The 16,155-nt window shown below is 33.5% G+C and overlaps 1 protein-coding gene across 43 annotated transcripts in view; it reads left to right on the forward strand.

Annotated features, from left to right (window-relative positions):
* The window catches only part of LCORL (ligand dependent nuclear receptor corepressor like), a 198,332-nt gene that overhangs the window by 62,646 nt on the left and 119,531 nt on the right, over nt 1–16,155 (forward strand). For 20 of the 43 annotated variants that reach the window (XR_013533180.1, XR_013533179.1, XM_035293977.3 and 17 more), the window contains 2 exons: nt 9,142–9,221; nt 10,149–10,278. Coding sequence is in view for 31 of the 43 variants with exons in the window: in XM_035293964.3 (XP_035149855.1) it covers nt 9,142–9,221; nt 10,149–10,278 (210 nt within the window). In the remaining 12 variants the exon portion in view is untranslated. Of the gene's footprint in view, nt 1–4,302; nt 4,458–9,141; nt 9,222–10,148; nt 10,279–11,638; nt 11,728–11,902; nt 11,950–13,230; nt 13,278–16,155 lie in introns of those variants that run through there. The other 23 variants (XR_013533175.1, XR_013533177.1, XR_013533176.1 and 20 more) reach the window with 9 other exon arrangements.

The following is a 16,155-nucleotide window of genomic DNA, read 5'->3' on the forward strand; positions in this document are numbered from 1 at the left end:
TATTATGTAATTTAAAAAATATGAATATTATGAAACTTTTAAAAAGCACACTTAGTATTTTTCTTACTGAAACTCTTACCAATATTGGAAAGTGAGGTCTATGGCTAACTAAATTAAGAGCATTATCTGTTTTTACCAACAATTAGTTTTTTCAGTGATTTTTGACCATACTGTATGTATAATAATAGTGTGGAATATCAGGTGAACTTTATCCAATTTTATAAATTACAGAACCATAAAGGAAACATAATTTCATTTGGGTTCTCAAATGTATAAACACTTTCTTTCACATATAACCTGTGTTTTCTTAAACTGTCCTTGGGATAGGAATGGGGTCTTGCAATAATATGGAAACATAGCAAGTTTTCAGTCTCTCAGGTTTTTAAATAACTTGTAGATTATCTTAAATGTATTGCAGTAGCGTTAAGGCCTTTGAGATTTTTAAACCTTGACGACAAGGACATGGTATTAAACTTTGTATTCCTAGCAACTAGTCAGTGGTCAACAGTGTTTTAATTGCTGGTCGAAGCCCTTGGGCTCCTGGGTGCTCTCTGGCAGTATAGGTTATAGGTTTGCAGCTGTTACCTTGTGTTGCTCATAATGCAGGCAGCTTGGAACTCAGATTGCCACTTGAAGAAATACTACCTTGTGCATTAACAGTTTTATATTTCACATTATACTGTTTGTTATTTATTGTTGCCTCCTCTTCCAAAGGCTCTAGCTCAGGTACTGCTGGAAGATTTTGATCTGTGATATAAGTGCAATACCACAGGTTAGCTTTTTTTTAGCCTGCTATTTTGTAGAGCACAAGGAGAGAACATTTTTATAGATATATCTGAAATTTTATAGTACAGTTCATTTACAAAATGGGTAGTGTTGGTGTAGAGTTTCTACTTCGATTTTTGATTGAGCAATTTCTGGATCTTGCATTTGGTCAGTTTTATGTGCTGTTACCTTCCACCATACTGTGGTACCTTCCATTCTACCGAGACACAAAGTATTGCTAAGGATCTTTCGTGGTATTGTATAAATACTTGTTTTAAGTTGAGGAAGTGATAGTGGTGATGGTGCAAGAAGTCATCATTCTGCTCATCTTTATTAATGTTGAGCAGGATAATTCAGTTTTGAATCACAAAGCTGAAAGTATGTATGAAAGATATCCCAGTAATATATTTTCAGTCAGATGGAATGATAGCCAGGCAGACTTTAAGGATGGAGACTCCAAAATGTACCCATTCCAGTGTTTTATTATTCTTATGGCATAAGAGAGCTTTTTCCTGAAATGTCTTAATTTTAATCATTTATTTTAACATAGTTTTGTACTGAATTAAATATTTTTATCTGAAGTATTTAACCAATGCTAATTTTAGTTTAACCAGTTTGTCTGCTGAGTTTACGAATGAGAAAAAGAGAAATCTAAGGAATCAAGAATTTAACCCATGCTTGATGTTTGTTCAGCCTTCCTTTCTTCCCTGCTGTCCTTCGTATTTATATTCAAAGTCAGTATTATACTTCACTGCCTTCTGGTAACCCAGGCTGCAGTTTGTGAGCTGTACCCTCTTACTTCCTCCACTTTCATGTATTTGTTTATATAGTTATGTATGTACATGTGCATAAGTATTTATGTTTCTTCAGAAATTCATTGTTTGTTACATGAAGGACTGAATTTTCTAAGGAAATAAATTCTGTAGTTTATTTTTAGACTTTTTTTTATGTACAAGTAACACGTTTATTTTTAAGAATTAGAAAACAACAGATAATAAAGAAAAAATTATCCCAATCCCACTACCCACAGATAATCTCTACTAATATTTTTGTATAAATGTAAAATACGTTTGTGTGCATTTATTCATTTATTAAAGTCATATGTATGATATACATGGTATATATGCTTTTTGTGCCTAGTATGTTCACTAGCATATCATTTAGGTATATAACATTCTAAATTATCACTTTTTTGGTCTACTCCTGTGACAGATTATGGATTACCATTTTTAATGGCTGCACAGGATTTTGTTGTGGAAGTATTATTAATTTAATTAACTCACTTAATATCTCATTACTGTATATCTCATTTTATTCTTATTCAGATACATCTTGTACTTGATGTCCTCTTTTGTGTTTTTCTGGGTGAGTGGGGGAGGGATTATAAAACTAAACTTTGAATCTCAGGCAGCCTTTTTCTCACACGTAGACACCTAACTGCTTCACTGGCTTTTTACTGCCAATATTTTCACTTTGTTTCTTCAGGTATCTTAGCAAGTTCTTCCTCTTTTTTATTGCTTTTTGCCTTTAAAAAGTTTCTAATCAAAGTTGATAACCAGAGAGTAGTGATACTAATTATAGTAATAAATGTGTATTAGCAGTGAGGTAGACAGCCATACATTGGGCTGTGCTATCAAAGTTCTGCCAAAATGTAGAGCCTCTTTAAAAAAGCATGTAAAAGCTATTAATTATAGACATCTGAAGCCTTTTTCCCATCCTCTTCTAGATAACTGTGCTTTCTTTGTTGTTACCATTATTAAAAATGGTTTACTATTTAGATGCTAAGACTGCAAGTGTATTTCTCGTTACACAAATATGTATGTGGGAATCACATAGATTAGTACATGGTTTTAGATAAACTATTGGACATCTGAGCCCCTGTTACTCACTGTTCTCAACTTAGGAACAAAATAAATTGGGTAGCAAAGGATTCTTCTATATTATCCTGAATTCTTTTTAGCTATGACAAAAACCACATGAACCTGGGAGGCAGAGGTTGCAGTGAGCCAAGAATGTGCCATTGCACTCCAGCCTGGGTGACACAGCAGAACTATGGCTCAAAAAAAAAAAAAAAAAAAGCCAATGGCAATTAAAAGTAAAGGCAAAAAATTCAATTACCTTTGCACCAACCTGATATTTGAACATACTTACCTGAAGTTAAGTCTTGCCTGAGTATATTCATCATCATGTTTGTAATACAAAGATTGGAGAAACAGGCTACATATTCAGTAATAGGATTTGGTTAAATAAATTGTAGTGTATCTTTTTGAAGGACTATACTTAACCAAAAATTACTTAGAATATGGGAAATATTTGTGGTAAATAAGCATAAAGGTATAATATGATTTTAATTTTTTAAACTAAAAACTTTTAGAGCAGTTTTAAATTTACAGAAAAAATTGAGTAGGAAGTACAGAGAGTTTCTATGTACTCTTCTTCTGCCCTCCGGTCCCTGTATATTAGCACATTTTGTTGAACCAATTGATACAGTATTTTAATTAATTAATTTATTTATTTATTTTAAGACGGAGTCTCACTCTGTTACCCAGTCTGGAGTGCAGTGGTGCAATCTCGGCTCACTGCAACCCCTGCCTCCTGGGTTCAACCAATTCTTTGCCTCAGCATCCCAAGTTGCTGGGATTACAGGCATGCGCCACCATGCCCAGCTAATTCTTTTGTATTTTTAGTAGAAACAGTGTTTCACCGTCTTGGCCAGGCTGGTCTTGAACTTCTGGCCTGGTGATCCACCCACCTTGGCCTCCCAAGTGCTGGGATTACAGCCATGAGCCACCGCACGAAGCTGATACAGTTTTATTAACAAAATTCTATAGTTTACATACATTGGGGTCACTCTTTGTGTGTTGTGCAGTTTTATGGGTTTTGCCAAATGCATTGTGTCATTTATCCATCATTATAGTATCAGATGTGGTAGAAATCACTGCTGAAAAAAGTCTCATAAACTACCTGGTCATACCTCCCATTTCTCCCAACCTGTGGCAAACACTAATCTTGTTACGGTCTCTAAAGTTTTGTCTTTTAGAATGTCATGTAGTTGAAATCATACAGTATGTAGCTTTTAATGATTTGCTTCTTTCACTTAGAAATGTGCATTTAAGGTTCTTTTATTGCTTTTTATCTCTATTGCTGAATAATACTGCCTTGTATAGATGTACCCCACAGTTTGCTTATTCATTCACCTATTGAAACACATGTTGCTCACTTTCAATATTTGACTATTAGGAATAATTCTGCTGTAAACACATGCAAATTTTTTTGTGAACAAAATTTTTCAACTCATTTGGGTAAACATTTGGGAGCTTCCCTGATGGACTGTATTTAGTTTTGCAAGAAACTGTAAGGCTGTCTTCAATGGTAGCTGTACCATTTTGCATTCCCACCAGTAGTGAATGAAAGTTCCTGTTGCTCTGTATCTTCACCGGTATTTGATGTCAGTGTTTTGGATTTTAACCATTGTAACTGGTATATAGTGATATTTCATTGCCTTAATTTGCAGTTCCCTAATGACATGATATTCAGCATCTTTTCATAGGCTCAGTTGCCACTGTATATCTTCTGGATGATGTGTCTATTCAGACAAATTTTGATATTTGGGCAATGATGGATTCATAGAGGAAGTGAAGAAATGTTTCCCCTGCTGCTATTTTTAGAGACAGATGACAGAAAACATCCGGGTTGGTACTTTCTGTTTCAGAAGGTTTTTAATTATTAATTTCTTTAATAGATATAGGGCTGTTGAGGTTATCTATCTTACCTTGTGTTAAGTAGATTATGTCTTCTGAGGAATTGGTCCATTTTATTTAAAGTTATCAAATTTGTGAGCATGATGTTGTTCATAATATTTCTTTATTATTCTTTTAATGTCCATATGATCAATGTGATGGCCAGTCTTTCATTTCCAATATTAAAAATTTGTGTTTTCTCTTTTTTTCTTGAGTGGCTAGCCAGGCATGGCTAGAGGTTTATTAATTTCACTGACTTTTTGTCCACACAGAACCAGCTGATGTTAGTTTTTTAAATGGCATAAAATATAAACTAGAGGATCTATAGCAACATGTTAATCATTGTCTTCGGATGATGGGATTATGAATAATTTTTCTTTTCTCCTTTGTACTTTTCAATATAGTTAATATGTAATTTCATAATGAAAAATTATTTTTTAGTTGTATTGCCTTACTGATCAGTATCTTTTCTCTGAAACCAACACAGTTATAACCCGTGTTTCATTATCTTCATGAAAAATCTGTCTCAGTATTCTTCATTTTCATTTTTCACTGAACTTTGTCACTAAATTTATAGCCTATGTATAAAGGGTACAAAAAGCATAAAAACACTCAAATTATTAATAATGAGATTATTTAGAAGAAAATGAAAATAACATCTTTTGAGGATATTTAACACATGCTTTAGTTTTTACTACAGCCTTAACATGCAATTATCATTCTCTTTTTCAAACAAAGAACCTGAAACTCAGCGAAATTAACTTGCCTGACTGAGGCCACATGAGTATGTAGAAAAGCCCATGGTTCAGTACCAGGGTTCTCTGATGGCAAACTCTGGATTAGATAAAATGATTCAAGTCAGATTTTAACTATAAGAGTATATAGCCATGGTGGAAAGGTTGATCTTTGTCTTTCATTTATTGTTAGTTTTCGTTATGACATTACCTTTTACTAATAAAGCTATTTCTCTAAGATACATAATTTAACCTTGAGTTTATGTTATCAAAAACAGAGATAACATCTTATAGAGATGAATATCTTATTCACTGTGAGGTTTTGTTTGAGATAAAATGAATGTTTTTCAGCATTTATTTAATTTTTAATGACATGAAACATAACTTGGGAAGAGTAGAGATCTGGCCTAGAGTTGATTTTTCAAAAGCTATTTTCCCATATAGAAAAATTTATCCCACCAAACATCATTTGTTTGGTTTCAAAATCAAAAGTAATATAGAAAGAGTCATTATAAGTAAAGCTATACATTTTGATCTCAGAGAAATGTAATGGTCTTTATATTCAATTGATTATTGAATGCCATTTATTTGACTCTGTAGGCATTTGTTGTAATTAACATTTTCTCGAAGAACTCCTAAAATAACAAATGAGTGACAATCTCAGCATGCCTTAATATTACCTTACAATTGGCAATTGTCTTAATTAATCTAAAATTGTTGGCCCTCGATTCAGCATATTTATCACTGAAACTTTATGAAACCTTAACAACTATTTTTCAAAAATACCACTTCCCCAAGTCTATAAGCTATTTTTTAAAAAATTCTTTAATGAGGCACTGATTAAAAAAGAAAAAGAAGTAAGATTTCCTTGACCTAACAAAATTATGTTATGCTTAGCATATGAGTCATGTTTTTAGCACAGTATTTCCAAAACAACTCCAAAATCTTTTGCACGCTTATGGGTGATCTGGTTCAGCTGGACTACAGGCTATGAATGGGGAATAACATATTCGAGTGTTAGGTCCCAAGTTCCTGTTATGTTGTATGGTGAGTCTGTCCTAGTGAGGGGATGAAAGTTTGAAACCAACATAAGCCTACATAGCTACAGTTCTATAGGAGATGGGTTTTTAATTGTATAGATCGTTCAAACTTTCTGGTTTGTCAGGTCATTACAGAAAGTGACCAGTTTTCTTAATTAAACTTTTTGGGTTTTTTTTATTATAGTTTAAGTTCTGGAGTACATGTGCAGATCTTGCAAGATTTTTGCATAGATACACACATGTGATGGTGGTTTGCTGCCTCCATCCCCCTGTTACCTACATCTGTCATTTCTCCCAATGTTATCCCTCCCTAACCTCCCCACCCCCCGCTATCCCCTCCCTTGCCTCTCACCCTCAACAGACCCCAGTGTGTGATGTTCACCTCCCTGTATCTGTGTGTTCTCATTGTTCAACACCCAACTATGAATGAGAACATGCAGTGTTTGTTTTTCTGTTCTTGTGTCAGTTTACTGAGAATGATAGTTTTCAGATTGATCCATGTCCTTACAAAGGACATGAACTCATCCTTTTTTATGGCTGTATCATATTCCATAGTGTATATGTGCCACATTTTCTTTATCTAGTCTATCATTAATGAGCATTTGGGTTTATTCTAGGTCCTTGCTATTGTAAACAGTGCTGCAGTGAACATATGTGTGCATGTGTCTTTATAAAAGAACGATTTATAATCCTTTGGGTATATACCCAGTAATGGGATTGCTGGGTCAAATGGTATTTCTATTTCTAGACCCTTGAGGAATCACCACACTGTCTTCCACAATGGTTGAACTAATTTACACTTTCACAAACAGTGTAAAAGCATTCCTATTTCTCCACATCCTCTCCAGCATCTATACTCTCCAGATTTTTTAATGATTGCCATTCTAACTGTTGTGAGATGGTATCCAGTGTGGTTTTGATTTGCATTTCTCTAATGACCAGTGATGATGAGCAATTTTTCATATGTTTGTTGGCCTCATATATGTCTTCTTTTGAAAAGTGTCTTTTCATATCATTTGCCCATTTTTGAATGGGTTGGTTTGTTTGTTTTCTTGTAAATCTTTTTTAGTTCTTTGTAGATTCTGGATATTAGCCCTTTGTCAGATGGGTAGCTTGCAAAAGTTTTTTCCTATTCAGTTGGTTGCTGGTTCACTCTAATGATTGTTTCTTTTGCTCTGCAGAAGCCCTGGAGTTTAATTATATCCCATTTGTCTATTTTGGCTTTTGTTGACAATGCTTTTGGTGTTTTAGTCATGAAGTCCTTGCCTATGCCTATGTCCTGAACGGTATTGCCTAGGTTTTCTTCTAGGGTTTTCATGGTATTAGGTCTTATGCTTAAAACTTTAATCCAACTGGAGTTAAAATTTGTGTAAAGTGACGAACATAGTGAAATCCAGACTCTACTAAAAACACAGAAGAAACTAGCTGGTCGTGGTGGTGGGCACCTATAGTCCCAGCTACTTTGGAGGCTGAGGCAGGAGAATCACTTGAACCCGGGAGGCGGAGGTTGCAGTGAGCCAAGATTGCACCATTGCACTCCGGCCTGGGTGACAGAGTGAGACTCCCTCTCAAGAAAAAAAATATTTCTGCAAACTGATCTTATTAAATACATGCACAATTATAATAGGATTAAAAAATAATGACTGGTATTCTCAGCAAACTGACACAAGAACGGAAAATCAAACACCACATGTTCTCACTCACAGGTGGGTGTTGAACAATGAGAACACAGGGAAACAGGAGAGTATCACACACTGTGGTCTGTTGAAGAGGCCAAGGGAGGGACAGCGGGTGGGTGGGAGGTCGGGGAGGGATAACATGGGGAGAAATGCTAGTTGTAGGTGATGGGGTATGGAGGCAGCAAACCACATTGCCATGTGTGTACCTTTGCAACACTCCTGCATGATCTGCACAGGTACCCCAGAACCTATAGTATAATTAACAAAAAAGAAAAAATAATAATGACTGGTAATTCTATCTTGTTTATAACCGGCCTTTTTATGGTATTCCATAGTTTATAAAGTATTTTTACATTTTTTCATTTAATCCATACATGATGTGATCCTTATTTGCATGTGAGGTAATTCAAATGACTTCGTGGCTTGCAAAGGTTAGTAAGTGGGATTCCACCCCACATTTTCAGAGAATTCAAATCCAGTTATTTATTTTTTCATTACCCTATATTACATCTTAGTTGCTAATCCCTGCTGTTTCCAAGTTTATGTAGGTAGATTAGATTATAAGGAATATTCTTCTGGAAAAAAATTCCATATTTTATATTAAATAATATACCTTATTTGTTTACAATTTTTACTCTAACTCTTGCAACAAAGCCTTTAAACAATATGATAAAAATCTGTTCTGACTTTTGAGATAAGGAGTTTTACTTGTTTTCTTGGGCATCATTCCATATTCTGATATCTGTGGGCTTTTCTGGTGCTTTCTTCTCTTTCTCTACTTTCTGTTGTCTTTCCTGGTGTACAAAATTTATTTCCTCCACATATCTCTCCCTTTGTTCTGATTTCTTTCATAGCAAAAATAAAGTTGAAGCACAAGGATAAATCTAATCTTTCAGAAAGTTAGATGATACTTAAAACCCTATTGTTGGAAAATTAATTTATAACTAGCTCATTGTTCTTGCTATTTTATCCTATCATAGTGCATATTACTCTCCTTACAGCCTTTTCTGTTTATTCTTTCTAGATGTCCTGAGTTTAATTTTAAAGTTAGTTCTTCTCCCCTTACTGTTAGTAGTTAGTTTTTAAAAATTTAGTATTATTTGAGCCATTGCTGTGGAGAGAGGTAATTTTATTTGTTTTAATAAAGTTAGCATATTTAATGAATTTTTTCCCTCTTTTAAAGACTGTGAACCAGAAGAGCTGACTGACTGGTCTATGGATGAAAAATGTTCATTTTGTAACCTACAGAGAGAAGCAGTCAGTGTAAGTTTTAGTACTGTGAAATTATCTTTAAATTAATGCACAATTGTAACACAGTTTTTTTAAAATCTTAATTTGTTTTGAAAAGTTGTGACTCACAGTGGAAGTTTAAATATTTGATTTTGGTAAACAAAAATATTTTAAAGTCTTACATTAGAAGTCTAACATTTAGCTTAACTTGCAGCTGAAAAATCCTAGAAATCTCATCTTTTTTTACTTATTTACTTCACATTTCTTTCTTATTGTTCTCTGACTCATGAAATTTAGTTCAGGTCTATTTTATATTTAGGTATAGAGGGGTAAGCTTGAAGGCCTACTTTGGTCTGAGACCACTCTACAGTCTGATTTCTTAGCAATTAATAGTAGGGGTATAATGTGCTAGTTTTAGCCTTTCACTTACTCTGGAAGTCTTTTGGATATCATAATTATCTCCTGTGTAAATGATGAAATATGTAAGTGTTTACTGTATACAGGGCATAAACTATGCAACCAGCATCTTCTTGTTTGGTGAGAAATCCTGATTTCTTTTCTACCATTGTGATAAGGGCGGAGAAGAAATGAGAACTTAAGAACCTGTACTGATTTTGATCCAATTAGTGGGTAAACACATCTGCTTTCTTGTTAAAACTCTCTGATAGGATTACATTACTGGCGTGCCAGTATAGTGAATTTATTCACCAGTATATTTTATATGCTCTTTTTTTTTTACTATAGTTTTGCTAAGGAATAGGTTATTTTGACCCTCTATTGTAGCTACTTCTTTTTTCCTGATTCTTATTCTGAATTTTTTGTTCCCTCTATCTAATTTGATATAACTTAAAGGGTAGAACAAATGAGCATTTAGAGCATTATTTTTTTCTCATTTTTAATGGAATTCCATGTTTGAATTAAAAAATGATTTTGTATGTTGTTGTTTTCTTGTACTTTTAGGATTGTATACCATCTCTTGATTCTTCACAGTCAACACCAACAGAGGAGCTATCATCTCAGGGCCAGTCCAACACTGATAAGATTGAATGCCAAGCAGAAAATTACCTAAATGCACTCTTTCGAAAGAAAGGTAATATTGGTATGCTTTCTCATACGAAATTTGCGGTAGAGATATAAAATGTTTGAATTTTGTTTACACAAAAGTTTTATATGTCAACCTCTCTACTTCATTCTTTATTACTTCTTTCTTTATTCTTAATTTTTCTTTATATTTTTAGGGAGAGTAAGAGTCTCAATCATTATACTAGCCTTGTATTAGGCATTCCTGTTCAGCGTTCTATTTTCAGATATCTCTCTGACTTTATCTCACATTTTCCTCATCTACTGTAGGCACCTTTAAAATATTTTCTTATGCTTCTGGTCTTCCTTATTGTACTGCTGTTCTGAACCATTCAAAATTTGTTTGATGTTCAATAAGTTATAGATATATAATATTATATTGCAAAGCTATACCTGTTAATATAATGGTTAAATCACTTATCAGCTTGGTTGGAGTGTATTTGCTGACTTGCTATTTCAGTATTTGTTTGGTAGCTTGAATTTTCTTAGTAGACATTAAAATATCTATGTTCTTTTTTGCTTCTTGTCTCTCTAAACTACTCAAACCAAATAGCTCTTGTTTTACTTGTTACCTTACTTGACACACACATATCAAGCAGAATTAGTTTTTATATTTTAGTTACTTGGGAGAATTATAGAAATGTAGAACCTGTCATGTTTTTTCTTGGCTGTTCCCACAGTAATAGAGTGTCTTATTTTTACCACCCGGACCTTTGAAGTAAGTTATGGTGTGTGTTTAGATTGGGGGATTATCCTCTCTCTCAGCTTTGGGATTGAGAAAACATTACCATATTGTCATCATCTACTTGTTGACCCTATTTTACTCCTTTTTTCAATGAGATGTCACCAGATATTTTTCTACTAAATTGATAACTTTCATGTTTAAATCAATAATGTTTAAAATAGTACTTGCCTTTGATAAGAGTTTTGTTTAGTCTTAAGTATTCTAAGTTCTTGTATATGTTGAAATACGGAAATCATCTTATTAGAAGAGTGATTGTATAATTTAAAGGCCTAAAATTAAGAACTATTATTTTTAAGAGCAGGGGATGGAAAATCTTTTCCTGTGTATTACTGTTGAGAAATTAGCATTATCTTTGAAAATCAAATTCCTTTTTCAAAATTTTTAGTACAGTGTTAAAAATGTTTTACAGCCAGGTACAGTGGCACATGCCTATAGTCCCAGCTAATAGGTACGCTGAGGTGGGAGAATTGCTTCAGCCCAGTTGTTCAAGGCCAGCCTGGGTAACAAGACCCCATCTCTTTAAAACAGTAATTTTACATGCTTTCTTTAAGGATTTTATAACTTATTTTATAGTTATTTTAGAAAAAGGATTTTACAATTAATTTAGAAAATTTTATTCTGTTAGTATTTACTTACAGGAAGAATTATGTTGTTATCAGACTTGTATCACTAAAGGAACTGGAAGAAATATACACATTTACACACATACACACAGTAAGTTTCATTTACCTTGGAACTCATTCCTCAGTCTCCATTTCCTTTGAGTCATTTATAATGGTAATAACTAGAATTATCAATAATAGTAGCCTTTAATTTTTGATAGTATGGAGTTAGCCTATGCTCCATTGCCCTGTGAAGAGTAATCAGTAAAAACTTGGTACTATTTCAGCTGATTCAAGCATCTGGGTCTCCAAGAGGTCTCCTACCAATGGTTGGGTGAGTGTTCTTGGATATTTAGTGACCTCTCCCGTTTCTGGATTTCAACATCTTTTGAAAGACTGCAGAGTTTTTAATTAAAGATTCTTCCTAGTGCTTTTGCTTTGTTTTAGGCCTTTGTTAACTTCTTTATTTGTAGTTCAACATCACTTTCCAGATTTAATTAACCATAAAGGTTTTTCTATGTGTTTACTTGGGCTTTTAAAATTTGCTTTCAGTAAAATAATTTTAGAGATTTCCAAATGATCTGACCAAGATGGGGCTCGAATATAATAACAATATCTTTTAAATGGTCTTAACTCCTTTATTAGTTTGCCATTTGAGTTCTACTGTTAACTCTACTTTGAAGTAAAAGGCAAGAAGTATGATTTTAAAGGCAGGAAATACTTCTGAGTCTTTGGAGTAGCATATAACACATTGTTAAAATATCTTTTTATTGCAGATTTTTTACCCTGAAAATATCCCAAATGCGGTCATTTTTAGGGATTGTGGTTATGGGTGGCATTAATATTCCAGAGACTTGAAATCTTTTGCTTAGTTTGAGGAACATGTGCATATTGATCATCTTGCTAAAACATAAAGAAATCTTTTAATATTCTTTTGGTAACGAACTTACTGTCTTTCCCAACTTACGCTTTTTGAGATGGTGCTAATGACAAATATAACCTATTATTATTGAGAATATCACTACCTATTTTCAAAAATATAACCTATTATTATTGAGAATATCACTGGAATAATGATGATGATTTGTATCATCGGTTATGATTGAGCACTAAACCTTTTTAATGCTGTACCTCATTTGATGCCAAAACAATATTAAGAGGTAGATACTGTTTAACAGATAGGAACAATGAAGCTCAGAGAAGTTATATAACATGATTTTTAGTTCTGTGTGATGAATATTTGAGCCATTCAGGAGAATTTCAAAAAATAAACAGTGTTCTGTGTGAGGACCACCTAGATTCTTTTATGTACTAGGTAGAAAACACTTCCCATTCTCTGCTAGTTAGCATACTAGGGTTAGAATTATTTTATTTGAATTAAGCAGGCTAGAGAGGAACTATAAGGAATACTCTGTATTTCTCATAGATTTCTATTTTTTCTTCATATGGCTTCTGAACAATTTCAGTGATTAATCCCTTACAGTGCTTAATAATAGGTAGTTTGTAGGAATGCCACTGTCATTAAACCTTCTCAGAAATGGTGGAAGCTTATTACTTAAATTCAGCTCAGGCAATTCATTGTATTTTGAAGCTAGTCAAAAATACTCTTTTTCAGGGTTGAATAAGTTGAATGCAAAGAGGAGGATGTTCTAGGACAAAGGTAAACTTTTAACTAGTTTTGTGTGTTCTTTACTTTAGAAATGTTTAAAAATTGAGTTCCTTCAAGAGGTTAACTCTAAAATTAACTAGAGTGCTAGAGTAGTCAAATCTCCATAACAGGGACTTTGTTTTGTTTCTTGCAAAATCTCAGCAACTAAGACAGTACCTGCATCTTAGGTCCTGAGTTAATATTTCTTTGGTGAATAAATGAGTACTAAGATAAACTATACCTAGATATCTTTCAGTTTCTCTAAATATTCAGTAGTGTTAGTACTTCATTTCTTCTGTTTTGAAGAAGTAAATTATTTTGTATGTACATATAGTTTACCTTTCTCAGCTTTGTACTTAAAGTATTACTGTGTATAGTTTGAATATCAGTTTGCTTGGAATGTTGATAAATGTAGGCATATAGATATAAAATGGCTTGTTCACAGGTATCCTTATAAAATGTAAACTAAGTTATTTTGGCCTTTAGCTGCAGATTCTCTAATCACCTGAAATGTTTGTGTCACTGGCTTGTGATTCAGGAAAATGTCTCATCTTTTGTTTTTAAAATGAAGGCTACTGGACTTGACTAAATTGGATAGATAATATATACATAGTAGCTCAGCAAATCATACTGCTATCTATATAATAAAACAAAGCCATACTTTATCAAAATGTAGTATGTTTTTCCTGCTTTCTTTTAATACCCATATATGTTTAGCATTCATGTACTCACAATTCTGTGTTTTTTTTTCTGAAGACCTTCTTGATGGATTTGACTTTCTTGATGGATTTGATGCTGTTAGTTGAAAGCTCTTATTAATGAAGTCTTTACCCTTAAATTAATTGGTAGCCAAGTTTTATATTAAAGTTTTCCATGCTTTTTGGGAACACAGGCCCGTTTTCTTTCAAACTGTTCATGTTTTTGTTTTATACTATAGCAGGATATAAAAACTAGTATGGTTCACTAATCAGTTGGGTTATATGCCTGATGATAAAGTAATTGATTTCTTTAAAACAGGTAGTGTTAATCCTTTAGATTGCTTTTCTCTAAATGCAGACATCCTTGATTGACTATGTAAATTTAACATGATTCATTCAGGCCTTAAGTGTTTCTCATATAAGTGTTACTTTGTGTCATCATTGTGGTCATACTTTGAATATTTCTACTATGTGTTGCCCTTTCTGGAACTCTCAGGGAATTTTAAGTCCCATAAAATAACTCATATACTGTTATGAGCTGCATTCAGAGGTGTTCATGAAAAGATTTTTCTTCTTTTCTTAATAGGTACTTGTAAGATAGTAAACAAATTCGAAGAACACACTCAAAATTAGAACTGGATTTAAGACTTCCTACGTTTCTGATAAAAATCTCGCTTTTCGTTGCAATTCCATCCATAGAAGGAATTAAGGGAAATCTACCAGATCATCCATCATCACCCAGATTCTCATCTTCCTTTGACTTTTTAATTCCCTAGTTCTTCCCAGTCTCTACCCTTTTACAAGCACCCAAATTCTTCCTACTGTGTCTTCTGGAACTTTGGTCTTTCATCAGCAGAATTCCTCAGTCTCTTCTCTAAGTGTTCCTCTTTCTTTATTGCTATAATGGAAACCTATGTGTTCATAAAGGATGCTTTTGTAGCTTCTTACCTGCTGATTGTTTTTAATTCCTTACTTTATGTAACATTAGGAGGCAACTGGCAGGCAACCTGCAAGATCTTTGTATCTGCCCCACTTGCTCGAAAACATGACCTTCTTTGAAGCACATGACATTAAAGTATTCTATCTACATTACCATATCTACCAGGCTTTTTACTTTCTTCCTCCCAAATACTATTCCCATCATAGCTCATATTGACTTCAAAGTCTGTGTAGCTGATACATCTAACACCCTGGCCTCTCAGTTACTTGATCTCTTCGTTTCCAGTGCTTTTTTTCCCTTTGTGTATTCTAGCCACTTTTTCCCATATTCTTATACCTTTATCACCTCCCAAATCCAATTTTACCTATCCCTTTTTCAGACTGACATCTTATCCCAATACTCTCATTCCAGTATTTATTTTTTATTTTTGTAAAATTATACTTAATGTTCTGGGGTACATGTGCTGATCGTACAGATTATACAGATTTACAAGATACATGCAATATTTTGATACATGCATACAATGTGTAATAACTAAATATCTGTCACCTCAAATAGTTACTTTTTTTGTGTTGAGAACATTTCACATCTTTGCTTTTTGAAATCTAGCTATTTTGAAAAATATAATATATTGTTATTAACTGTAATCACCTTACTATGCCACCAAACACTAAAACTTATACCTTCTATCTAACTGTACGTTTGTACCCAACCTCTTCATCTCCTCTCCACCACCCTTCCCAGCCTGTGGTAAATATCATTTTACTCTCTACCTCCATGAGGTCAGTGTTTTCTTAAGCTCCCACATGTGAATGAGAATATGTGATATTTGTCCTTTTGTGCCTCGCTTATTTCATTTAGCAAATGGCCTTCCAGTTCCATCCATTTTGCTGCAAATGGCATGATTGTATTCTTTTTATGACTGAATAGTATTCCATTCTGTAGATATATCACATTTTCTTTATCCATTTGTGGACACTTAGGTTGAATCCATAACTTGACTATTGTGACTAGTACTCCAGTAAATGTGGGGATACATGATACACTGATTTCCTTTCTTTGATATACTGATTTCTTTTCCTTTAGATAGATACCCAGTAGTAGGGTTGCTGGATTTTATGGTAGTTCTATTTGTAGATTTTGAGAAACCTCTCTACTGTTTTCTATAAAGACTATACAATGTATACTCCCACAAACTGTAAAAGAGTTCCCTTTCCTCTACATATAAGCCAGCATTAGTTATTATTTGTCTTT

This window comes from Callithrix jacchus, chromosome 3, assembly GCF_049354715.1.
Source record: "Callithrix jacchus isolate 240 chromosome 3, calJac240_pri, whole genome shotgun sequence".
NCBI lineage: Eukaryota > Metazoa > Chordata > Mammalia > Primates > Cebidae > Callithrix > Callithrix jacchus.